This window comes from Phalacrocorax aristotelis, chromosome 4 (assembly GCF_949628215.1).
Source record: "Phalacrocorax aristotelis chromosome 4, bGulAri2.1, whole genome shotgun sequence".
Taxonomy (NCBI): domain Eukaryota; kingdom Metazoa; phylum Chordata; class Aves; order Suliformes; family Phalacrocoracidae; genus Phalacrocorax; species Phalacrocorax aristotelis.
Genome location: NC_134279.1, coordinates 39,632,817 through 39,660,264, shown reverse-complemented (window position 1 = coordinate 39,660,264; position 27,448 = coordinate 39,632,817). Strand labels below are relative to the sequence as shown.

At 39.3% G+C, this 27,448-nt stretch overlaps 1 protein-coding gene across 2 annotated transcripts in view; it reads left to right on the top strand.

The window, feature by feature from the left end:
- The window catches only part of MARCHF1 (membrane associated ring-CH-type finger 1), a 254,830-nt gene that overhangs the window by 212,333 nt on the left and 15,049 nt on the right, over nucleotides 1-27,448 (top strand). For both annotated transcript variants that reach the window (XM_075091062.1, XM_075091061.1), the window contains one exon: nucleotides 11,677-11,857. In XM_075091062.1, coding sequence (XP_074947163.1) covers nucleotides 11,677-11,857 — 181 coding nt within the window. The remainder of the gene's footprint in view (nucleotides 1-11,676; nucleotides 11,858-27,448) is intronic.

The following is a 27,448-nucleotide window of genomic DNA, read 5'->3' as shown; positions in this document are numbered from 1 at the left end:
GATACACTTGCTGCAGAGGACGCAATCAGAAGGTGAGCATCTTCCCCTGGAAATGAGAGCAAGCTGGCCACCTCTGAGCTAAAGTCGAAACTTGGAAGAAACAGCTGGGTGGAACTGACTGACTTAATTTAGTGGTAGATGAAAATGCACCATCCCGTAAGTTTAACAGAACTGAAACAAGTGGATTTTTTTTGTTTTGGTTTTTTTTCCCTACCCCCAAACTTGTGAGCCAGCATTGACTCTCAGCTACAAAGTGTAAATGAGGATCAGGCTTAGTTTCTTTGATATGGTAACCCAAAACTTCTCACTTTTCTTTGCTGGGAAGAAATTTGCATGAAAATATAAACACAGTCAGAATGAGGAAGTTCACAGTGCCACATCATGCAGTTTCACAGCATACTTCAACCTCATAACGCCCTGCAGAGGTCCTAGTTTTAAAAAGAAAAAAGGTGACATGCAGGCATTGTGCTTTTTCGCAGCAGGAGTTAGAAGCCATTGATAATACAGCTAGTGCTATGCACTCCTTGTTACGCTTACCAAGCACGAGTGGACATTTCGGTTGTCCAACCATTGTCTATCATGATAATTTAAGTTTCTTCAGAGTAATGTCCAGTTGTGTTTGTACATCAGGAGCACACCACTGGCTTGGGATCTCCTCACCGTACAGAAATGCAAAGAAACAGCAGGAGTGGTAACTCTGTTACACATTTTTGAAGCACTTGAAGTATGTCTACATGGTATGATACAGAGATGTGCACAACTTCAGAGTTGTCTTAAATTTCTGATCTACCAAGCCTGCATGTATTAAAGGCCCAGTGTAGTAGGCACAGTACGTATATAATAGGGCCATTTAAGAATTATTAACTGAATACGAGCTACCTAAAACCTGAAGTGAATTATTTCAGTATGGGTCTTTATATGGGCTTAACTATGCCTTGTTTAGAAAAAAGAGAAATTAATGTTTTGTAATTGTCTCATGTAGATTAATCCTAACTGTTGCCTAAGTCCCCAGACTTAGACTTTGTTTTCAGATGGAAAGTGGACTCCAGTCTTTTATCTGTGTTCTTGACCCATTCAATTTTGTTCTAATTATTCAGGCATTTTTGTAGGACTTGTAGCTTGGTTCAAGGATGGACCTTTTGGATGTGCGTGCAAACTTTTCAGCTAAACTCTTGTTTAGCTGAAAAAGGAGACTCCCTTTTTACACGGGGTCACATGGAGAGGACGAGGGGGAATGGACACAAGTTGCTCTTGGGGAGATTCCAGTTGGACACCAGAGGGAAATTTTTCCCAGTGAGGACAGTCACCCATTGGAATAATCTCCCCAGGGAAGGGGTTGACTCAGCCACATTGGACACTTTCAAGAGTCGTCTGGACAGGGGGCTGGGCCATCTTGTCTAGACTGTGCTCCTCCTAGAAAGGTTGGACTAGATGATCCCTGAGGTCCCTTCCAACCTGGGATTCTGTGATTCATTATTATAGTAGAGGAAGGTTAAAAACTTTTGATAGGTATGTGTCCCTAGGCTTACTATCAGTGGAGATGCTCTTTGAACAACCAGAGTTAAACTCAACACAGTTGATTACTTGGCCTGTTGTGCAAAATTTGTCAAGAGAGTCATAACTGCATTTTTCTTCATGTCAGGGGTGATGGCTTTTTTTGTTGTTGTTGTCGTTACTAGGTGTATCATAGTGGTGATAATACATCTAGGAAAAACATTTCAGAATCAAAAGCCTGTTAAATTTTCATAGCTGGTAAGCTGAAGAAAAAGGAAGACTAAGTTTTTACTACTAATTCAGTGCAGACTGTAGTTTCTGTTTTTTAGGACAGGCCCATCACTTAATTGACTCATGATCTGTGGCATGTTTTTCTTCAGACTCACAGTTTTGCATCTGAAACAAAAAAAGAATTACATTTCAACACAGATGTGCACATACACAGTAACCATTTTTCTGCATAATAGAAAAAGGAGGGGATTTGTGATGTTTATTCTAAGACTGGAATTAACATAGCTGGTTGTGATGTGGAAAACTTGTTGTCTTGAGGTGTTTCTTTATGCTTTTCATCCTAGGTACTCATGTCTTCTACCTGATGTAACGCAACTGGCTGAGAGGAATGGCTCTCAACTAGATAGGATTGTGTGGAAATAGCAAAGGAACAGGAATCTTAAACATATCCTGGTGCCAGTTATTTTGTCTTTAAGTGTTTGGGTAGGCAATTTTTTTCCCTTTACTTCCTCATGAATTACTGGCAGTGGAACACATTCATATGCACACACAGCTGTAAGCAGTTTCCTCAATGCGCATTTAGCTGCATGAGCGGGAGTGTGACAGGACGCACCCAATTCTAGCATAAGCCCATGAGTCAGATAAGTATAGTACCATGGTGCAATATATACTTCAGCTAGTCTAATGTGGGTCTCTTGGTCACGTCAAGTGCAACATTTCCCCTTCTAGTGTCACTGTCTCTCTACTTCTAAACTGATGAAACAATGACATGACACCAATGATGATCTTTACAATCTCTTCCCTGAACATACTCCTTTCTTCTGGAGTCCATTAGAAGGCAAGGTTTCTGATTTTGGGATTACAGACAATTACATAAATTCTGACCGTGCTGAGTTGTTTGGGCACCTGATTTATTTTTTAATTACGATTCACAGGATAGGCTTTCTAAATCATATAGTGGGATCCCCCTTTTCCAAAGTTGCCCTGTGTCTGAGATTTTCTTCGTATGTACTTTTTTGTGGAATTTGCCATGTGGCTTGAGGCGCAACCTCAGAAACAGCTTTCTTTGGTCTGCATGAAGGTAATCTCCCTGCAGGGAAAAAGAAAAGTGTGGGACACGATAAAGTGAGTCGATTTGCGAGGATTTAGTCCCATGGATTTTCACGTGGGAATTACTAAGGAAAGAAGATCAGTTCGTTGATATTATCGCTAGTGTACCTTAAGTGCTTTGTGTATTGACTCTGAATTAATGTTGTGGCATTTTTATTATTTATGCTGGGAGAAATGAAAGATATATTTGGTTTGACTACTCATGCTTTTGGCGTGAAATTTTTTTGTAGCACTGATGCAGTCATTTCAGCAATAACACTGAACTGTAATTAGCTGAAAGACACCACAAACGCTCAAATAAGACGGACTTTCTCACTATGGAAAAAATGCATATTAGACGTAGAATTTTGATTTTGTTGAACTCCATGAATGACTTTGTATGCAGTTAGGTAATGGCAGACCCTCATTTGAGGAGTAAATAGAAGAGCAGGGCATGCCAGAAGACTGGTAGGAATGGGGAGAAGTAGTAAGGGAGAGGATGAATTTGATTCACGAAATCTGCAGAATCTATTTCAAGTAGATTAAATATATCAAGTAGATCAAGTAATTCAAGTATAATTTTTTTGAAATCAGCTGTAAAAAGCCAGTGTATTAATTAAAAGGCCATTATAAACTTAGGAAAAGACCAATATGGGTATTTCTAGGTGTTAACACAGTCAAAGATAGGAAGAAATAGTGTACGTTGCACTTGACAAGAGGCAATGTAATTATGTAGTTTCTCTCTGTGAAACCAAGTGTTGTAATAGGGCTTTTTTTCATAATATTATTCAGCAGGACCTGCAAAAGTAGTACCTTGCATGAAAATACTTACATCCTGAAATATTCATGTAGCAGAGTGTTCACAACATCAACAGACAGAAAGCCTCATGGGAGGAAACAAGTCCTCATGGAATTGAGGAAAAAGAGAAAGGTGAACAGAAAATATATAGGCTCAAATACTGCCATTGAAATTTAACACTCATTTTAAATATTTATACTGAAACCACGAAGTTGGATCCAGTAAATAATTTAAACTGTAGCACAAAATATGTAGTCTTGAAATACCTCCAGTACCCTCTAAAAATCACCAAATGCTGGTTCACTGCTGAACTGCCAGACTGTAGTGTTTGGCTGAAGAGGGTTTTTAACCTGTTTCTCCCTCAGATGTTAGTGCCTTCCTTGCGATCTCACGATGATGCATTCCTTTATTAGGAGCCAAATCTCTGAGTCTTGTCCTGCGCGTTGGCTCCTCACCCCTTCCTTTTACGGAGCTGTGACTGCTGCTTGCTTCCTTTTCAAAGTCGTCTTTTTGCAAGGTGACTTTCCAATAGGAATCTCCTCCTTTTTGAGGAATCTCCTCCTCGGTAGGATGGTCTAGTGGTTCATCAGTCTTCGAAGTGGTATGAAATCCTGGTTAATTCTATCCTCCGCCTGATGGTTCAAAGCCCCATCTGTCACCTCTTTAGCCATCTGGTTGTGCAGTCTCTTTTGGAAGCTCTCCATGATTCAGGGGGATGCAAGGAGAGCTGAAACAAGACATGCATGTCTTTGTTGTGGTTAGGGTCGCTTAACTGGGGGAGAACTGAGTCCTGGTTTCTGCTTCTTTCTCTCAAAACCTACTACTATTTTTAATGCAAATAGCTGAAATGGTACCACTTCCTGCTGGGAAGTCTGGATGAGAGGAGACCCTTGGTTTTAAGGGTCCTGTTATAAAATACTTAAAGCTTGTATCTGTTCTGTAGGGAGTTTAGTTACTTAAAGCTTTGGCTTTGATTGGGTGAATGGGAGGAAATCTAAATCCTATTTTTAAGAGGCAGTCCCTCATTCTTTGAACTGTGTTCAGTGCAGTAAATCTTGTGTGACACATATCTTGAGTTGCAGTGACAGTGCATCTGAGGCAGAAATTGTTTGTAACTCTTTGGATGGTTAGATATCCTATTTATCACCTATAATGGAAGATTAATAGGAGGACAAGAAATGCTGACGAAATAAAAGGTTTAGTGTGCTTTTGCTAATGGTGTTTGCTCTTGGGTCTCTTACAAATTCTGAGCACATTTGCAGAAATCAACAGAAAGCTTTACCTGGACCATTATGAAATTCCACTGCTGTGGTGCAACATTTTGAAAATGTTTATTCCTCTAGTCAGATGAAGGCAGCTGACAGTATAGCATAATGGAAGGGCATGAGTGACAGGGAAAAGGTATACAAATTGATTACATTGGGTACAGAGAATTAATGTGCTTCATTCACACTGTGTTTAAATGGAGAGGAAGACCAATTTGTCATGTAGATTACGTTATGATTTAACAGTGGAAAGAATGGAAATGAGATTTTAAAAAAAAAAGCCTGCAAAATGAAAGCAAGGGAAACATGACATTCTGTAACCTATCGCAGGGTGAACATATATAGTGAATTTAACTTCTTTTTTTTCCAAGTGATAAATTATGCAAGAGCAGGGTTTGATTTTTTTGGAATGAATTAATTATTTGCTGCAAGTTGCTCATAAAGTTGTTTGCTTTAATTTTAGGTTCTAACTATCTAAATGCACTGTAAGCACTTTATAAACTGGCAGAAAGAGAAAATTACCTCTTTGGACAGGAGAACAGTGTTCTTAAGGTTATCAGACAGTAACAACAGCAGTTTTGTGCATCCTTTTGCAAAGCTGTGGAATTGGTTCCTTTTGGCCCAATTAAGATAACCTAGGAGCTCATGGTATTTCATGCTGGCAGCTAATAATCCTCACAGCTAAAAATCAAAGCCAGGGATTCAGTTGGTCCAACATTTTCCAGCTACACTGTTTCTCCCTGACCAAGGTCCCTTTAGTAAGGGTGAGATATAGCAATGAGATGTACCCACTGAAGAGGGTAAGAATTTATCTTTGCATAAGCGTTATGAGTCTAGGTATGCTTTCCAGTGAAGGTCAAGATTATAACTGCCTTTTCAGTCATTACTCACCAGAAATAATATTTTTCCAATGCACATTATCTTCATTAAGCATATTTATATGGAGAAGATATCTCCCCCTTTTATTAGGGAGACTTGTTAAAAGTTTGAAAGCATTTCTATTCTACTGGTATACTTCCACCTTCAGGAAAATGACAGTATGAGTATTGGGCATCTGCATTAGTTCATTATTATGCTCTGGTTCACAGTGCACAGAAATTGCATCACAAGGGCAGTAAACGTGCCACAGTCACAAGGCAGTAGCTTCTCCCTATTTTGTCAATGATGAGATCTCCATTAGTGCTTTTGTTCAGCTGAGGAGCCTGCTTTTGAAGCACATCTGATCATTTTTACTTTTATCATGATCTAGACCACACTGAGAATCGGTCTCAGGGTTCTCCAACTATATTGCCTTTGAGTGAAAGTAAACTGAAAGACGTATTCTTGGTCCGACTCCAAATCAGTATCAAATCAAGGCAACCCCCACCAAGATGGCCCTGGTGTAGATATCACATTTTATAGCACTAGCTGGTTTTTTCAACAGATTTGCTATACTTCCACTGCAACACTTGTGAACATAGACATAGCTGTATAGCACCCAGGAATACTAGAGAACAATACAGTTTTTACATAATTACGCCATTTATAGCCCTTAAATGTTATCATACATCATTATCAGTATGCTTATGCCCCTGTATACACTTCTATTTTTTAAAGTGTCAGAGGCATTCCCCTAGGTTGTACATTTGTTAATGAGGGTAAAATTTGACCTGGCATATTTTTAAGAAAGTCAATAAAAGCGATCTGCACTACTTTACCGTAGCTAAAGCCTTTGTCTACACGTAATGGCCAAAAATCCCTGAAAATTTTATTACGTACTGAGGTACAGTGCCAATCTCAAATACGGGATCCACTGAAAGAGTTCTGGTGGTGCAGAATTACTGCAAGCTGTTCCACCAGCACCGGTCCTAACAACAAGGCTCTTATGTAGTTCAAAGCACAGGCAGGGTCATGCTAATTCGCTCTGATCCTTGATCACCTTCCTTTGAGAATCGCCATCTATGGAAATCAGCTGTACAGATACTGTCATAGAGGAGCGCTTGCCAAATGGGTAAGCGTAGAGCGTTAAGTTTCGCGATGCACACAAGGCTTCTGCAGAATAAGTGCATTTTATACTTTGCTGTAGTGGCATAGAAATTGGCTCATTTTCTTAATTACCAAAGAGTAAAGTGGATTAGTGAAAGACAGGTTGGGATAACTGCTGTTTTTCCAATAAGAGTTGAGATTAGCAGCTATTCTCTTTAATGAGAGTAAAATTGTTACCTTGAATGTGAAGGAAAAGCTACAAACCTGTTGGAATCTATATCTGTATCTCTTGCGATAAGCAGCTCAGCTGGTGACACACCATCTAGACTGTAATTTTGATTGCTATGATTTTGCCAAACTAAACCACTATTGGGAAAACCTGAAAATTTTCCATGTGAACTGCTTGCTTCATACTGATTTTAGCTGACCTTTTAAACTGAGACTATGTAAGAAATGTTTGCCTGTATGGAAAAAAAATATAAATTTGATTAGAAGTGAAGGACAGTCATCCAGGATAGCTCTTGCAGTTTTTCTGAAGATCAGCCTAAATCCAATTAGCATATGAATGTCTAAAAACTGTAGTCGTCTTGTTTCATACTTCCCTTCCCGCCTTCTAACTTTTACAGTGAACGGGACCAGGAGGAACAAGGAAAAGCAGTTCATAGTCACCGAATTAAAGACAGTGCAACAATACCAAATTCTAAAGATGCCTCACTTCTGACCGCTTGGTTTAGCAGCATCTCTTGATTTTAATCCAACAAGAAATTTCTTTCATTTATATTTATATGGTCTCGATATGTCCTTCAGTGCAGTACATGGTATATCTCAAACTGCGAGCAACTTCACTTACTCCTTTTGCATAGTCATTGTGGTATGAAGTTTAATGTGTCACATACAATTTCTCAGTGAAGCATTGCATTATGATTAGCTTCTCAGCATGATTTTAATGTGCCTTGAGTGCAATTAATAGTTTGAACAAAAAGAAATACTGAAAAATAATTCTGAAATGTTCTCTATAAACGTCTTTACCTTTTCATTTGTGCATACGTCTTTCTCTAAAAATTTTCTAAGTTGATCTATTCCGTTTGAGAATTGGGTTTTATGTAAGGAACGTACAAGCAATCTGCAACAGCTTTATATGAATTATGCAAAATCTTTCAAAAAGATCTATTTTGTTTTCAGTTTAGCATTTTTTTGTTCTTTTTTTCCTGAAAAGTGTTTTTTCTTTTTGCTTATTTATTACATTATAAGTGACCCTGCTATTTAAGAACATCCTTTAAAGAATTTTTATGGATTTTTGTCTGATATATGCACAGCACTGGTCTGAATTTCTCTGTTTGTTACATCTGTGTGCTGGAGGTTGTAGAAACAATTCTGTGCTAGGGAAATATGTGCTGGGGAATTAAAATACTGGCATATAAAGTGAAAACTTAAGCATACGAATGACTGCACTGTTTGTTAGACTATTATTCCGTAAAGTTGCACGGTGAGCTTTCTTTAAAGGAAATATTCTGTGATCTCAGTGTGTAGGGATATGTCTGTAGGTGTATATTATACACACACAAAAAAGTTTGTATATCTGAATCAGAAGATCATCTAATAGCTTGTATATGCTGTGTTGTCTGGCGTACACATGATTTATAGAGCAAAAGTTCCTTTGGAGCCTGGTACTCATCTTTTCCCCTAGACAAGCAAGGTCCTGTTCATAGGCAGGAATCTTAAAGAACTATGCTGTCAAACCTACCAAAAAAAAAATAAATTTTCAGGCTCAATTTATGACTATAAAGGGATTCTAACTAAAAGGATTTGGTCAAATAGCTGACTTCCCTCCCTCCCCTCCATTTCCAGATAGTCGAAAATAGTGCTCTATTATAATGAAGGCCATTTATCTACTAAAGGACTAGAAAGTTGAGAAAAGCTGAGTATGTAAATTCCATAGGTGTGTCTGAACAGCTGAAACCGCAGCTATTAACCACGATCGGTGCTCTTCTACAATTTGTATATAAATCAGTATAGTTTTAGCAGGTTTTTTTCTTTTACGGTGGAGAGTGGGGTATTTTGGGGGTTTGTTTTTTGTTTTTTCCCCAACTCATTTCAAAAGTATCTAAGTAAATTTTACTCCCAGGATAAGCTCAGCCCTGTAAAGAGTCAGTCTGATGGGTAAAAATTTTGAACAGTTGTGATCAAGTAAAAATAGGAAAGTACAATGGAAGTTCTCTGCCTCCGACTTGGTTTAGATACCACTCAGACAAGTCTATGTTTGTACCCCCACCTTAGTTTGGTTTGCACAACATATTTTTCAAAACCATTGTTTACAATTTATTTTCTATAATTTGTGATAGTTATGATGTACATGATAGATAGATAATTGCAGCAAAGGGCAAAGACACACAAAATTCTGATTCAGCACTCATGGCTAAGCAAGATATTACAAGTCATCTGGCCCAAGTCTTTAAAAGGTTTTTAAGCAGGTAGGCAATAGTCTGTTTCAATAGCTGTCAGGCACCCACATGTCTTTAAAATCTCCATGAGTTAAGGTAGCACAAATTTCTTTTAAGCTAATTTCTTCTGGCTAAACAAATAATGAAGAGCTAAGTTGCACCAAAGAGCATTCAAGCTAATGAAAACCATGCCTTTGGTTATTTTCTCTGGACTTTAATTCCATTTGATTCCATTTACATATTTCATGGTTAGAAAGCTTATCTAGCTTAGTTGTCTAATTTCTAAATAGTTTAAATGCTAAGCCTGTAAAATAAATTATGTATAGCTTGAATTTAAATGAACAAACAATGTATATTTCCTTTGGGAAATAGCTTTAATTTAAAAAGAAAATTATGGTTTTTATGTAACTCTCAGCTGGGAATGCATTTGTTAGCAAAATAGCTATTTGGTGTTTTGAAAATTTAGTTCTGCTTAAGCTACAGGCTCAATAAGAAGTCAGCATTCAGACAACTTCCATATATGAACTAAGCCGCTGATGCACCTAGCTTGGCTGGGTTAGCAAGGAAAAGACTGTGAAACCAGTTGTTGTAAAACCGTGTCTCACAAAAAATGAATGTGTGCAAGATAAAAATTATTGGTTTTTTCTTTTCCCCTCTACTCCCATGGGGTATAAGATGCTGATTAGTGTACAGGCACTATTGTAGACGCTGAAAACCTGGCTTTTGTGTACCAGGTTCCCAGAGCTTTTTTTGGTTTTGTTTTTGTTTTTCCTTTTTTCCCTCATGCTATATTTCTAGCAGAGCAACTTCGTTCTGCCCTCCCATTATTGTAGATTCATTTTCTCATGGCTCTAGGCTACACCATGGAAGAATAGTGAAGCTGCTTGTTTTGATCCATAGATCTTTCACTTAAACGTTGAAATCTCCTCCTCCCTGTGGTTGTAGACTTGGCAGCCTCCGTGGTGTGTTATAGCCAGTCTTCCGCAGGGTGTCTTTACCAGGCTGCGTCCTGACATACACCAGGTGCTCCTGTGCTACAAGAAGGACGCCGTTCTTCCCTAACCCGGCTGGTAGGAAGACAACCTCCCCACAGGGCCCCCCCCAGCCCTCTTCCTACCGCTGGAGCAGTGAGGCCACAGTTTTCTGTATAAAGGGGCAACTTATTCCTCAGACGTGTACAGCCTCCTCTGCATGTGTCTGAGGGTGCCTTTCCGAAGTATTAAGTTTCTAAGCTCTAAGTTTCATTTGCGTGACACCAGGTTCTGTGCTGTTGTTGCTACTTCTCTATTTTGAAATAACATTTCCCAGGCTTCGGCTTTCTTCTCCCCTTCCCCTCCTCTCCCCCCGCCCCCCCCCCCCATACGTGCCAATTTTACTCTTAGGACATTCATTAGGGCTTGGGTGCTTTATTGTCTTTTTCTGGGGTGGGGATGGGAGGGAGATACTCTTCATTGAGGTGAACCTCCTTCACTTCAGGTGTTTGGTTAAGCCTTCTGCTCACTGTAGATCTTCCTCTGCCCTCACAGAGACGCTTGCCAATAAAGCTGTCATTGGTTTCAGTAGGCGAATGTTTTCCTGGTATGAACAGGAGTCTGTCTGGAAGAGGAAAAGATCACTAAGACATTTGGACATGTGTCACAGATGAAAAGCATCAGATTGTGATGTTAGGACACTGATCATTTTATGCAAAACCACAATGTGAAAAGTTCTGTATCCCATTGTAAGGCAACAACTGTTCTGGGACCAACCTCTACCTTAGGGTCAGCATACAGCTGTAGTTTTTGTTTTCCCCGATAATGCAGCTATCTGCTTCAGAGGGACAGTGAAGAATGAACAAGTGGAAGGACCATGACTTTTTAAGACTTGCCTCCTAAAAAGTGTGTGCATGTGTGTACACGCTGTGTGCCATGCGCATTACTCCAGAGTACTCAAAACTCTTCTCTAATCCTTTTAACTCTGTAACTCTGAAGAGGCGTCCTAGGAACTTTTTGTACTTTTCATACTGGATATTTTCAGCTTGGGGTTAGGTTCTGTTAACTTTGGGTATTTTATTGCCATTACTTTACAGACCAAGAACTATTTAGCTCTTAGAAAGAGCACTGGTATTTGTCTTAAAGGTTTTGCCATGCATAAAAGGGAAAACCAGTGTTATTTCTTTTGCTGCACCTTCAGACAACGTAGCAAACTCAAAGAGAAATAACTAAGTGAAAAGAAATTACTAAGTGGCAGAAGGGAACAAGGAGTATGTTCCTGAGCCTCAATCCTAAAGGTCATATGCTTGGCGTCCTATGAATATCAAGTCTGAAAATGAAAAAACAGTGTAAATAAACCAGTGCCTTTGCATTGCTGGTTGGCAAGTTCCCTCACTAGCTCTTGCTGTCCTTCCTGTCAGGATCTGTCACTGTGAGGGAGATGATGAAAGTCCCCTCATCACACCATGTCGCTGCACAGGGACCCTGCGCTTTGTTCATCAGGCCTGCCTGCACCAGTGGATTAAGAGCTCAGACACGCGCTGTTGTGAACTCTGCAAATATGACTTTATAATGGAGACCAAGCTTAAACCACTTCGGAAGGTATGGTGCTTTTGAATTTAATTACACTCAAGCGTCAAATAGCCAGAACAGCTGTGCAAAATACTGGAACGATTAAAGAAACATCTGCCTGTCCAAAATACCTTTGTATTTGCCATTGTTAAATCAGTGCCAGTGATTTTATTTCTACATTTAAGTTAGTTAATTTACAGCAGCAGAGAGTTTTGACTAAAGACTCTCTTTCATCACACATGCAATATAAATGCACAAATAATAGGTTTTAATATTTAGAATTTTTATCTTCAGCTTTTTGTTATTGGCCGCTCTGCTTATTTTTAAGCCACAAAGAAACCTTACTCATCACGTTTTGCTCCTGAATAACACAGGCCAGTTCACCCAGTAATTTTTACATTGAGTCCATAACTTCTGGAGAACAATGCTTATACCAACGTGGAGACAGCAATTATGAAGTAACACAGTCAATCAATTTAGCTGCATCTGTTCTAACTGTTACACTTGTGGGCAAATTAATCACTCGTATGTTAGGATTAGTTAATGGAATCTAAACTACAGGGCGACCTTGCATCCTGAAAGTCAAATATATGTTATCTGTGCTCAGCTGTTTTCCAGGATAAATCAATTTAATGGTACTTGGTTGTCAGTATAGGGAAGGTGAAGAGTTTGTTAAGCATATGTGAGTTTTTTTTTTCTTTGGCGTGAATCATTTCTCCTCTGATTCTTCTCTAAAAGTGTTCTCATCCTTTTTGGGTTTTGTTGCATCTTTGAAGTTTGAGTCAATCTAGAACAGGACAAGTTTTGATTTCAAATAAATTTAAATGTGAGAGCCCTTGAAAAACATGTAGAAACCATTAGTTTATAACTAGTGTATGCATATGTAGTAGTGTTCTGATGACAAAAGACAGTTTGTTTTTGTCAGCTTTGCACAGGTAACAGTTCAGGGAAAGGAGAGCAAATGAAATTCCTTCTCATTTCCCATCCAGAGAAATTATCTAGTAAGTCCCTGGTGACAAACCGCTTCTGTAGAGAGAGTTGAGGTTTATTTGTCAAGCAAAGCTTGTGATAGGAAAGGACACAGTTCTCAAGTGCCAGCTAGATCTTGCCAGGTAGACTGGAAATTGAAACAGATGTAAATAAAAATCTGATGGCTAAAAACTTAATTATATTGACTTAGTTTTTAGCAATTGCAGATGAATTGTAGCTAATGTGACAGGAAGGCAATAATTGTATAAAATCCCCTGCCTGTAGCACACCTTTTGTGGTTTTTTTTTTTTCCTGTAGTTTTCTGTGGTTTTTATCTGTGGTTTTTTGCCTCTTCCTGATTGCATTAGATAATAGGCAGTCTTTTAAAAACTGGAAATAAAATTTGTAGCATCTGAGAGAAAAGGAGTGAATAATGTGCATAGCTGTTGATATCAGAAGCAGGCACTTTTAACTGTGTGTCTCATCATTGCCATCCCCCCCCCGCCCATTTGTTAATTGAAATAAATTAATGGAATACTGACAGATTTATAGTGGTAATGTAATTCCTGCAAGCCTGTCGCTCCTTAATTGAATGATCGCCACCTTATTCATCTTACCATTGGTTCTCAGGTGAGGTTTTGATTTCTGAGATAGCAGAGATGAGCCTCTTCTTTCAGACAGGATATTTTTGTTACTGCTTAAAAGAGTACTCAGATGTAGTTTATCTCCCTGACAGTAAATGCTGGCAGCATTATCCCCTTCAAATGCATTGCTAACAAATATTTGTCTGTACAGTATAGACCCAGTGTCTAACTACAGATCCTTTCTTGTAATTTACACCCATTTCAGAAACGAAAACTTGGAAACATTTGTCAAAGTTTCCAAACTTTTCAAGTTAAAACAGCTTTTCCTTTTTGCATTTATAGCATTTAGTGGTGACACCCTTTGTGTGTTATACTAAACTAAATATATCGTGCCTAATAAGTGTATGCACTATCATCACCATTGTTCAGAAATTTATGAAACTCTAAATGGTTTATGAGAAGCTGTTTTGTAAACTAAGCATTTTGAGAGCTGTAGCAAAGACAAGGTAAGAGAGGAAAGAGTGATCATCGAGAGACCTGCTGGGTAAGTACAGCTGACTGGTAACTTTTCACCCAAACATCTTTCATAAAAATCATTGAAAGTGCTGTTCTGTCAAAACCTATGTATTTTGCAAAAGTGGAAAGCTCCAATGAAACACTGTTAAATTTCTTGCAAGCTTTTAGGGAGCCCAGGAGCTCAGCTGTGGGGCATTGTGTAGGAGTCCAGGTTTTCAGAAGATGGTATGGAGACTGGTTACCAGAGATCAAAGTGCTGTGGGATGGGCAGCTTAGAAAGCTGAAGCTCGCCACAATCCTGTCTCCTTGTTGCAGGATCTGAATATCACTGCAGAGACTCCAGGAGTTTCAGGCCTCCTTGAGAGCTTTAGGTTTTGCTAAGGCTTGGCTATGTGCTAGACCCTGAAAGCCTTCGGTCTCCAACACTGAGTCCAGCCTGGCAGAGGTTAATTAAAATTTCCCAGATGTCCTAAGGATGGAAAATGAGGAATTCTCTGGTCATAATGGCAGGGACATCATGAGCCGTAGCAGTAATATCTGAAAAAGATGCAATTCTTGTCAGCTTTGCCATGTGCTGGGTGGAAACAGCACAATTGACAAAAAATGTATTTATTTTGCTAATAAACTTTGAGGGATTCTGAAAACAGATTTCATTTCAGTGTTTCCTAAACAAAATGACCACAGATTTAGTTCCAACAGAAGAGTACCTATTCATTTCCATAAGAAACTCATTTGACTAAAACAAAAAAACCAAGAAACTTCCTAATGGGAAAGTTTCTGGCCAGCTCCAGAAGATGCCATTTCTATGTCCATTAGACCTGGATTTGAGGTGGCATTCTACAAGTGAAAGAATCACATCTCTCAGCCAGGTTTGGTTTTTAATCTCTACCTTAGTCATGATGTGAGATTCTACAGTTTGGTTCTTGCCTGTGCATTGCTTCATTATGATGAATTTTATCGTAATACCTTTGTAACATTCCAACCGCTGGTCTCCTGAAAGGAAAAATTACAGACCACAGAACTTAATTACAGGTATCTACACTTCTGTTTTTGCAGTATCACAAAAGCAGAATTTAAATACAAAACAAACCGTTGGACCCAACTGGTGAATTACTACCTTTATTCACACCTCAGCCTTTCATACACCCTCAATGTTTCCTAACAGTTATTTATCAAAGTCTAGGGGTTTATAGCAAAATCATGTTTGAATATCATGTCATACAGCTGTTAGCACCCATAAGTGACAATGCACAGCATACTAAGGTAACATAAATCAAGGTACCTCTATTAAATCAATAGGCTTGTGCCAATATGCAACGGTTATTTAATTACAGGATCCCTGAAAGCACCAGACATCAAATAGAACTTAGTTTAATCATTTTAGTGAGTCTTTGCATTGAAGTAATCCTTTTAAGCATTGATCAGCAGGCACTGCAAGTGTTTATATATTTGAGCAGGTCTAATTACTTGGCTAAGCATAAATTTAGAGATTAAATATTAAGCATTGCTTAGCATATCTGTTTTATTTTTTGTGGTTTCTGTTATGTCTGTCTGTGATTATAAATAATACCGTTGCATTTGAGGCTTTGCCTTTCAGCATTTGCGATCCATGATGCAGAATTTCTCATTTATGAGGTGACTTTATTTATCACGGAAGGAATTAGAAAGTGGCAAGTTTGTGTGAGTTCCTTATTGAGCTCTCTCAGGTAATAGCTTCACCCTGAGAAAATCACTTCTTTGAAAAGGATGTAATACTGGTAAAGTAGCACCTGAATTTCATCTCTCTTGAATTTGGTGTTTGAAGCATAGTAGAAGCAGGAACTGAATAAAAATACTGAGTAAGAAATGGATTAGTGTGTCAAATTAGATGACGCTTAAAATGCAGAAATGTCTTCGAATGGAGATTTCTCCACAGTGTCTTGCTATACTTCAAAATACTTTTCATATTTAAATTCTGCTGTCCATTGAAGATGTCTGGTATCTGATGAGATGTTTTGCTTTGATGTATTATCCCAAGAGTTTATTCTGTGGTGTTGGATATGTCTATTTTCTCTTAGGATTTTGTTTTATCTTTGAAATGATTCACAAATAACATCTTACTTACGTGGGGCATAAGCAATATTGCACATTGTTATCTTGTAGTTACACTTGGTCATTAAGGAAAAAGCAAGTTGATTTTTTGTTTAGGAAAGCATTATGTACCAGTTGAGGCTGATTTTCTTTCTGATTGAAAGGATATCTGAATTTTGCCTTTATAAAAAAAGAGGATCGGGAGTGTTCTTGTAGAACAGAGTGGTAAGTTTCTGTTAAATTAAATAGAAGCAAAGCCAGTCTTACAATACTGATAATAAAAGAAACTTGATCATCTTGTTTATTTTTAGTGTGTACAGATATCTTCTAAGTGTTTACTCGTCTTGTATCCTATATGTGTTTATATATTGATAAATAGCTCTTCTGAATCTGATACAAAGTGGATCTGTCTAGGTTTTACACCCTTGATCTCTGTGGAACTTCTCGTGTACCCAGCTGCTGTCATCAGAGAAGGAAGGAAATGCTGTCTCTCTGCTTGATATAATTTATTTTATAAATAACCAGATTGTAATAAGAGGGGTAAAATGTCCATGCCAGCTTTAACTCCCATACAGGATTCAAAGGTTTAAGTCCCAGTTAGAGATACGTGATTCACGACTGCCCAGAGCAGGCTATTTAGGTCCTGGAGAGAAGATATAGAACTGCCTAACTTAAATTTCTATACGAAGCAAAACTCAGTTCAAGCATATCAGTGTCCCTTTGTGGTTGGATTAGTCTTAACTGGTTAAACCACTTTGGGAAAGATATCAACTGGTATGATGCTGGTTTAACTGTTGGATCAAAAGCAAATATTTAGTTTTACTATGGTAAGTTAAAGATACTCTGTTTGCATCAGATCAGTAGAAGATGTGTAACCAATTCAGATTCAGGGTCCGAGCCAACAGTCAACTTGTGGGTAATGCACAGCTGTAAAGCAGAGAATTCAGCAGTTCCACAGGCTCCTTTAAATAAAAAGCTGAATCACCTATGGAAGCAACAGAAGAAAATCAGAATGCTGCTGTGAGAGCTATGATAGACAAAAGGAAATTCTAAAGTGAATCTCTAAGTCCCACTTCTCTCCGAGACTTAATGTTTCACTCTGGAGCAGGGACACTTCTGCTCCTGCTCCCCCTGTTGGAGTTAAAACTGCGTGGGGTGCCGTTTTTTACAAAACAGTCGCCACCTGCACTACTCGAAATCCAGTTGTTAGAGCTCTTAGATAACGTGTGAGAGAGCCAGATTCAGCTGCCTTCTCAGTGCTCAACTCAGTCCTATCCAAAGAGCAAATCTTAAAAAATATGACCGCCTGGAGGAATTAATTCATAACTGGGTGCTTTGTGGATAAACCTTTGGGTATTTTTGTTTGGGGTTGGTTTTTTTTTTTAATCTGGTAGGGTGCATGATAAATTCGATGATGGCAAAATATGCTAAGGGTGTTGATTTATTTTTGGTTCAGTGCTAGTTGGATAATTCATATTTACATTCCTTATTTAAGAATATGGCGATCACTGCCAAAAGCGATATAGCGGTCGCCATTAGAAACCACTTTTCCCACCAGAGTAGACTCTCAGAACCAGAAGTGACCTGCAGAGTCTCCCAGGAAAAAAAAAAAAGAAACTTTGAGCACTCATTACTGTGTTGCTTGCTGTTTACTTCTTATTGCCTTGTGCTGTGAAGTACGAACCATCTGGCTTTTTCGTCAGTTTTCTAATAAGGCTCATGATTCAAAGCAGTAGCTAATATTGCGTAGGTCAGGTAACATTGACTTGCTGTGGGATTAGTTTCCTTTTAACCCAATTTGGTGAGTACTTTGCAGTCTTTAACATAGGAGAAGATCCTACATTTCCTTTTGATTTCCCGTGCAGCGGCGCAGTGTCGTCAAGGCAACGTGCTCTGCTGTTTTCTTTCTTCCAGTAAACTGTCTCAAAATATCGCTAGCCTCAAATCATTTCTTGTCATATATGGGGTCAGCCACTTCACCAGTATGCACAAAGGCACAAAGCTATTACTTTCTTATTGGCTATCATGTCATTATAGTGAATAACTTTGTGCTCAAGGGAGAATGTGTATATTAAAGCTTTTGAAGTAAAAATAATTCTATAGCATTTATATCCTATTGTGACGCCTCAAGGATGCAGGGACTACTTTGTTCAGACGGTCGTATTCCCAATTTTTAAGAGAGAGTAATAGAGCGTTACTGCTTATTTATCTGTACATAGATAGCATGTTGTAGTTTGCAGAGTAACGTTGTCTTGCATTTTGTGCCATAACAAGAATAATAGGTCTTAGCTTTCTCATAGTGAACAGAATTTGGGTTAGCTTTCCACCTCCATATTTCTTCCTCTGCCATTCAACACAGCTTTTATTCATGTAGCTGTTCCAATTCTCATGGACTTCTAACAGAGATTCTGACCTCTTGTGCCTCATACCTTGAAACCATCGTAACATACCCTTAGGCTTGCAAAAAGCCATCTTACTATGGCACTTTACGGGGACACCCCCACGTGCGGCCTCCTTCCTGGAGGCAGAACAAGATGGTTTTTTGTCATTGCTTTGAACTTGCATTCTTTCAAGAAGCAAACAAGGCATCTTATAGCAGAAAATGAAATGAAAACTGTTTCCTCTTCTAATGACCTGATAGCAACCAAGTTTGCTACTTCTGCTGCTCGGTAGCATTTACAAAAGCAAAGGGAATTGAGGAGATTGTCCAGCCCTGGGTATTAGTGGTGTTATCCACTATTGGACAGAACCCTGAACATGTGCTCTGGGAAGTACAAATCTTTCTGTGCTTGCTGAGGCCGAAATAAACAGTTTGGTCTGAGCTGGTTTACAGACGCAACTTGCATCAAAAGGTTTCACTTCCATTTTATGTAGACGGTCGTGCCCCACCCTGCAGTTCATCAGCCTTTCACTTATTTTTTTAAGAACCTGGGGTCTCCTTTTCATTTTGTATTTCAGCCCTTTCAGTGTTTCATTTTACAGCTTGGCCTCATCAATAGTTACAACAGAGGAGGGGCTGGGTAGCTGAAGCATTGAAAAGAATTAAAAGAATCTCATGGTACTGGATTTACAACTAAAGAAAATGTAAATGCAATAGTGCCCGGACAGAAAATGTATAGCTAGTAATATGAAATTTAAAGAGCATAATCAACCCAAGCGTTGACCTGAACCAGTCATTGTTATTCATGGACTTCTGTAGAAGTGCAGTTTTTACTTTTTAATTTTGAAGCTAGGGATTTTACTAGCTCTAATAGGAGTGGGCTGCTATTCATGATCTGATTAATGTATGTATTAATCTCTCACATACCTAACACATACAATTTTACAGTGGTTATTTTCCTCAAAATTGTTTTGCCTGGGACCTATCGATGTGAGAATGATCGTGAGTTATAATTTGCAGCCTGATGCTTGCTTGCTGCTGGAATGCACGCAAAAAAACCAAAAAGGCTTCCCTTGAATATAGTGATGTTCTCTTGAACAGAGTGATATGGTACTGGATCTAAATTATGATAAAATGGGATAACTACCAGTTTATTCAGTATATTTTATGATTTTTTCAGTGCTAATTTAATTTAATTCCTGTAGCATTTTATTAAAATTACTTGGAAGAAAAGAAACTTTTCTTCCAGGAATTATTCAGATCTTGATTCATCTGCTCCACTCTGTGTGTGGCAAAATTGGAATGTGTGGCATTTGTTGGAGGTCTTTCAGAATGAATAGCTTCCCTCAGCTCTTTGCCAGAGCACTAGGCTGGAGTTTTGTGTTAATTACTGTAGCCTTTCCTCAGCACAAATTTCTTCTATTTCATTTTTATTTAATTGGAGCAAAAGAGTCTCTCTAGTGGGAAAATTAAAAGACAGAGAAAGTAACTGTAGCGATTCATTGGGAAATCACCATTCTTGCTAAAGTCATATTTATAGATAATGAAGCACGCCAGCTCCTTTTTTAAGTCTTGGATACGTGGCAATTCAGGCATATGCATATATACTATATATATAGTTGCAAAAATAACATACATGTAGACACGTTTAAACAACAATGTATTTTAAAATACCGGCGTCTTGGTATACCAGGACATTTAAACAGAGCCACATCTTTGTAACCATTCATACTGATTTGATTAAGGGAAGCTCAGAAGTCGAGTTACATTTTCCATACAATGTAGGTCAGTTGCTGTTACAACTTCAGGAGGGAAATAATGACCATAAAAAAAGAATTAGTGTTCAGGTTCACTTGTACTATTAATTTAGTGGGTGATGGAGGAGGGGAAGAATTGGTAAGAGCATCTTTGATCTATAAGAGTGAAGGATAGAAAATGAGATAAAAGGACACACAGGATGTTCTTGAGGTTCATCCAACAGTACGAAATGGCTGCTCTTCATTCGGTGACTTTCAGATACGGCTGCTTCCTGTTTCCAGTTAACTCTGTTCTTTTCTCGGAAGACTTCTTAGCATGCCAAGGTACCTTTGCACCCTTTCTCCCTCCACTTGCCGCTGTACTTCTCTCCATTCCTGTTACAACACATGATCCTGAAGGGCCTTGGGCTGTAGCGATGTAATAGATGCTTCTGTAGCCCAGGTTGCACGGCAAGTTCTCCAGGTAAGTTGCTTTAGGTTTTTATTCTTTAAGATACAAATTAGAACTCTAAGGAATTTTACACTTTGGAAAGAGTGTTTAAATTACTAATGTATCAAATGGGAGAATCAAGGACCTGATCAGCAAACAGAAAAGGCCAAGCACATATAGCACATGGCAGTAATGAGAATTTTCATGCTTGCACAGGTCTAAGAGAAGACACACCTCGGTGAAAAATATTTTCTAAGTGGAATAACTAATATTCCTCTGTAAGTGCTGGAGAAGACTCTGTACATCATTTACAACTACAGTTAAACAGAAAGTATATTTGTTGATTTAGCTTTCCAGGTGTCACCAGTTTTGTTTAATCAGCTCTAATTTCAAAATGCATGCTTCAAGGTACTTCTCAGCAGGGTAGACAATTTGATATTGAGGAATTAAGCAGCGTGATGAATTCGGAAGAGAAGGTGATTCAAGTAAAGACTCTCTAACAAAACTGTGATCATATATTATAACTGTCTTAGGTGCCTAAGGGAACAGTTCTTCAGAGAAATTTCACTTTAATTGGACAGGACTAAAGAAAGTGGAGAGTTGTACAAGACTATGTAATGGGGTGTTGATCTCCTGAATGTTGCTAAAGCCACCTTTGTCTCTCATTTCTCTGCTTCCCCTATTTCTGTCATGCTATCCCAGCCTTCTGTCTACATCGATCACACTATTTAAGACCAAAATACCCTCAGATGTGCAAAGGGAGCCCATGCTACTTGGTATTCGAAGCCAGAGACTCTGGCACAGGCTGCTGGGAGGTGTTTTGTTATGGCTGCTCTAGTGGAGGAAGGACTCGTGGTTGCTTTGACCCTGGCATAATCCACCTCAAATCCAGCACTGAGCATGTGTCATGGCCGCTCTTGTACTGCCCACAGAGTACATACTGCAAAATGCAGCACCCCCACCTGCTTTCGTTCGAAAATGAAATCTCAACTTAACTGGCCTTGCAGCAAAATTATGGTCTGTGCTTTGTGGTATGGTAGTTAGACTGATTGACTCCTTTTTTTTTTTTTTTTTAATGAGGTTTTTTGTGTCTAAGTTATTGTTTGAGAGCTGGACTGTGATTTAAAGGCATTTGCTACTTAGTGGCTGGAGGAAAATGTCATGCCTTCAATTAGGTGTGCTGCTCTTTTTGGAAAGTCAGAGTAGGCAGAGGCGGGAGACGACTTGCTGCAAAGGGAACAAAAGTGGCACGCAAACTAGATCCTTTCGACAGAATGATTGTAGAAATACTGTTATGGAGAGCAGGTAACAGTAACATCTGCTTCTGTTCATGACTAGCCGTGATAAAAGTTAGCGGAGACATAGATTCTATACCTTTTTTCCTTGCTTCTTTATGGGTTGCCCACATGTGGCTTGTTTTTTGATTTTTGAGTAATAAAGGCATATGCCCAGGCAGTTAAAGTAAATCTTTTCTAGAGTTCTAGATGTGTGCCTCTTTTTCCTAGTACCAGACATTCCCCATAGTTTTGGATTATGGTGATAGTTCACTCCCAGCTGGTGGTTTAATGTTTCACCTGCAGTTTTTCTGTCAGGATTCTCTTTTTAGATAAGGTAGCTGAAATGTGCTGTGCTAGGAGATAATGATCCTTTTCTTAAATAGCTTACAAAGCAAGAAAAGAAACAGCAATTGTAAAAGAGAAGCTCGTGATGGTACTGAACGCTGATCATGTAGACCTCCATTAAACAAAGAATTGGTTAATGTTGCTTCAGCATTTAAAGAGGATGCTTGGAAATTAAGCACTTTGTAGAGTATTTTTGTATTCTATATATTGATGTAAAATATTTTCTAGCAGATGGGAGCTAGGAAGAAGCTCCCAATATGGAGAGGTTATGCTATAATTACTTGCCACAGGGTTTCTTGCATGTTTCTCTGAAGCATCTGGTGTTGGCCTCTGTCCGAGACAGAGCATTGGATAAGAGGGCATGAGGTCTGGCTATTCCTGTATTTCCAAAGCGTAGTGTTTTTTCGCTTGGTCTGTGTTGGGATGATTAGGATGCAGGTATTGAAGTTCTTCTAGTTGGTAAATGACAAGTATTCTCAATAGTACTTCCAGATTGTAAAAACAGCTACTTCATTTTAGAAATTATCTTCTCAAATTACTAAATACCCCTATTTTACACTTTTTGAGGGTCTGCTAATTGATGACATACACAGCTAAATCTTGCGTAAGTTTGTGAAGAGTGCATGCTGATTATATCACTCAAGTCCAGCTCTTTTAACTGTCACTTAAAAAAAGAAATACAGCACTGTCTTGATTTTGATAAAACTGAATTATTAGTTCCTTGCAGAATACAATCTTAAGGTGTTCATCAAAGTGAGATCTTCCATTATGTAGTTTCTTTATTACTCTCGGCCTGCATATCACACATAAAAGTGAATTAAAGTGTGTTTGCCTTTAGAAATGCCCCCATTTCTGGTTCAGTTTTAAACTTTTAATAGGTGTTTTAAATACACCACAGACATTCATTTGAATTCCAGCCAGCTTTGTTTAGCGTCACCTAGGGACAGAAGTAGATGTTAGGTAAACTTCAGACAGGTTTGCCAGAGCAGGGTTTGTACCAGCTCATCTAATGAGCTAACTAGATCAAGGTAAGGTTGTGCATAGAAACGGCCGTATGATGCACTGTACAACATGGGATTTTTTAAAATTTACTTTATTTTTGTTTTCAGTGGCTGCTGTAGCAGGGGTCTAATTCTGGTCTTCTATTCTTGATCCTTGCAAGAGTTTCTTCTCTGGGATGTATCTTTTCACAAAAGGCAAGGGGCAAATAAGTTTTCTGTGTTTCTGTGAGCCTGCGCGGTTCTTCCTCTCTGAATGTGCTCTGGATGTGTTTGAGGAAAAAAAGTGCAGAGGAGGTGTTTTCATGGCCCTAACCCTTCTCTTTTCAGCTATCGGACCTGGCACATTCTGTCAGACCACATGAGGGGCATTTCTCGTCTTGGAGCAGGATGCAGCAGGGCATGCCCTGTCCTTTAAGATGCAGTCCCTCAGGCACAGGCTGCAACCACGTGCTGTTTAGGTGGCACAGAGTGGTCCAAAATGCTTTTATTCAAATTGCAAGGTTTGAAGCCTCATCTCTCTTCAACACTTCAAATCTGCATGAGGCTGTTTTGTTGTCCTGATATGTGTGGAGCCCTGTTGTCCTTTATGACTATTATTTCTTCCTCCTCCGCCCACTGCGCAAATTCCATTCCTGCAAACTACCACTGCAGCTGCTTTCTGCCAGCTGGTAGGTTGATGGTAGTGAACAGTTCACCATGGACCCTGAGCCAATGAGTACTGCAACAAGTAACCAGAAAACCCTCCCAAAACTACAGAAAATAAATAACTCTGAGCTACGTGTTCAGACTACTGACATGTCTTCACTGCTTGGCTCACTTTATCATACACTGCTCTGGTTCTTCAGAGCTTTTTTCAAAAGTGCTGGCTAAATCCTTTGGGCCTGGTTTGAGACAAGAAAGATACTTTTCTGTGTATTCCTAGTCTGTGTCCAGAATGCAGTTTCTACAGCAGCCCCTAGTATACAATTTTAGCCTTCATTTTGCAGGCATGATTATTTCAATAGATTTCAATATTCATATATTATTTCAATATTGCGGTTGGCTCAAAATCTTTCTTTAGATTGTAGAGAGATTGTAGAAAGAATACAGAAAATGTTATGTGAGAGCAGAAGGAAGTCCTTCCAGTGTGGGTGCTGTTTGCATCATTAACACCTCAGGTTTTATAAATCAAAGTAAGCTGAATTCCACAACACAGCTCAATTTAACAAAGTTAGAAAAAAAATAAATCAAAGACCTACCCTGAACTTCAGCACACTTGTTTCTAAAATGCAAGCACAAAGCAGTTGTCATTTTTTTTATAAATTCTGGATAGGGAGAAAGATGTCAGAATGGGAAAACTATTTAATATTAGCCATGTCATGCCCATATCAGACTCCCCTGTCAGGCCTCCTTACATGCAATTTTTAAAAATAGGGTTCCTGAAAATACCCAAAAGTTAAAAGTTTGAACATTCATAGCATGTTGCAAAGCAGCCCGTTAATTTCACCTTCAGTTTGGCATCCTCAGTGATGAGCCCCTGCAGGAGAGAGACCTTTGGTTCTAAAGGCATGAATCTGCAAACCTGCGGCAGATACAGAGTTGCTTCAGGAAATCTATGTGGACAAAGCTTTGTGGCCAATGTGACAGAAGATTACCGCTAGCAGGAGGCAACATTTGGACGCAAAATGGCAGATGGGGGCAGGCAGACAGTAAATCTACACTCAGAAGGTAGGGAAAAGGAACACAGGCAGCAAAGTTTGCAGAGTGCAGTTCTGTGGTGTGGTTACAGCTTTCATGTGAGCAGTGTGAAGGTTTTGGTTCTGCATTGGGCCATTGTGAAACTACTTTGCAGAAAGCTTAATGCATGGGAGGGAGTTAAAATTGCAGATTTACTTCTGTCTATAAGAAGAGAGGCTGTATCGGGATCTCTAGGATGTGAACCAGCATCCCCACATACGCAGACAAGCTGTTTTCAGAGGATATTTAAAAATATCCCTACTTATTTGTTGCATATTGATTAACCAAGCTTTTATTAGAGGTGACATGTAGGGAGGCAAATTTTGGCCCTTTAAATAAATATCAGGGATTTTCTCAGACTCTGTTACAGGAAAGGGAAGTGGTTGGCTTACATACGATTTAGATGTTCCCTGCGAGTAGGCTACTTTTTTTTCCTTTTTTTTTTTTTATTTTTTTATTTTTTTCTTTCCTCAGAAGACTCATGACTACATTTTGTAATTGCAGGAGTGGGTTATGAAATCAGTAACCATTCCCTTTAAGTTTTACAGCAAGAGAGTCTTTAGGAAACAGAACGAAACCACAAGGTAGAAACCCAGAACGGTACAGTTTTACAGCTGCCGCTTTCAAGATTGTTACTTACTTCTCTGGCAGCAAAGCACAGGAGTTCAGGCTGAGGTGTGTGTCGTGTTTTAGAAGTAGCTGCAAGTAGTAGTTGGGGTGGGAGGAGTGTTTCTCATCACATTTACAATACAGCTTCTTTCCCTTGGCAGTTCATTCTAGCTTCTTGGTGGGAACCTCTGAAGCAGGCAGGCAGTCTGCTACCACCCTCCAGTGGTTTGCAGAGCACGGTGCAACTGTAACGTTCAGAAAGCTTATTCAGAAAGTAGGAAGGGAGCTGGCATTATTTCAAGCTTTCTTTTAGGGATACATACTTTTGCATTGTGGGTTTTTTTGGTGACTTGTGCAAAAAGTCTTGTGGTTGTTAGATGTTACAAAGTGTTTTAGCGCACCTGTTCTGTGGAGCGCCATGGTGTTCGTGCAGTCGCTTGCATTCGCAGGACAGGAAACCATCCGCATCTGTGATGATTTCCAGCTTCTGTGTGTATTGCTGCCAGGGTTAAGGAATCTGTGGGTGGTGACAATCACATGTACAACGGTGAAGGGGGTGCTTTGGAGGAGGCTGGGCAAAACCAACAGTGTTTGTCTATCGATTTAGTGACTCAATAATTTCCAAGTCATTATAAATGTCTCCTCTGGCTGTTAGTCTTCCATTTCTTCCTCTCCTTCCAGCCTCTAGAGCACCTTAGGAATATTAACATATACGTTTCCGAGGAAAATTGCATCTGGGCATTTACTTTTATGCTATTTTTCTGATCTTGGTGGCCTCTGAAGTTCTATCCATGGCATGTCAGTGTGTCAACGTGATGGTTGTACATATTCTAGATCACTGATAAAGATAATAAAATGTGATGCAATTTATTTTTATCTTGCCATCATGAATGTAGAGAGCCATGAGAGTTGCAGAAGCTTTAAAATACAGCAGGGGTGAATTTATCAGTGGTTAAGGAGGCACTAATGCCCTGTGTGACATGGTGGTATCTGCCTAACCTCAGACCATATCACATCCTGGACTATAAAGCGTAAGTAAAAGGGGCTGATGATTTCCCTGCTCAATGTATTGTTGTCTCATAGCCTTTGTTATGGATTTTCAAGCGATTTTTATTTCACATAATTGTGCTTTTATCCAAGCAAGTCTATGCTAACATTAACAGTTAAATTTTTAATTTAAGGCTATTGCAAAAATCCTAAAATAGTGAATTGCACTTTTCTGCTCCGGGGCAACTTAAATTGCTGGCTTATCTAGTAACATCACTCCTCTAGTAGAGAGTGACAGTAGTTACGTAGTATTCTCTGTTCAGCCAAACTAAAATACGTGAGTAGGACAGGAGGATTACCTCAGCTACCACAGGGATCACAAGGAGCAGAGCACAAAGTTTTAACTGAATTTCCCTTTCCGAGCTCAGCCCATCGTGACTGGAGGTGAGGGGAGAACTGGGACTGCAGCGAGGGCAGGGCAAAACAGAACCGCAGCTTTGGGAGACGCTAAGAGCTGTAAAATACTCCCAAGTATGCCGATCCCGCTGTGTCTGTCTGTGTGAGCAGGAGTCTATCCTTGGTCCTTTCTTGTATCCCAACTGGGAGTACAAGGTGCTCTGCACGGTCTTCCAGTTCCACAACCACCCGCTCCCTGGTGGCTTCTCCTGGTCTCCTGCCAGCTCATTTCTGGTGCGGTAACGTGCGTGTGGATAGAACAGGTACAAAGCCATGCTGTCTTGTGGGAGAAGAAAAGGGTCCAGAGAGAGGAAGCAGAGTCAGGTAGGCCTTGGCTTGCTTTCTGGCTGGATTTGTGCACGGGATGTTAGCAAAAAAGGCCTGCTAGCTCCCCCTCCTGATACACCTTTCTTGTCAATCTCAGCAGAAGTTTCTGAGCTTGTCCCTTTATTTACCTATCCTGCCTGTTGGTTGTTTGGTTTTGCCTTTCTTTTTTTTTTTTTCCACCTACAAAATGTTTACAT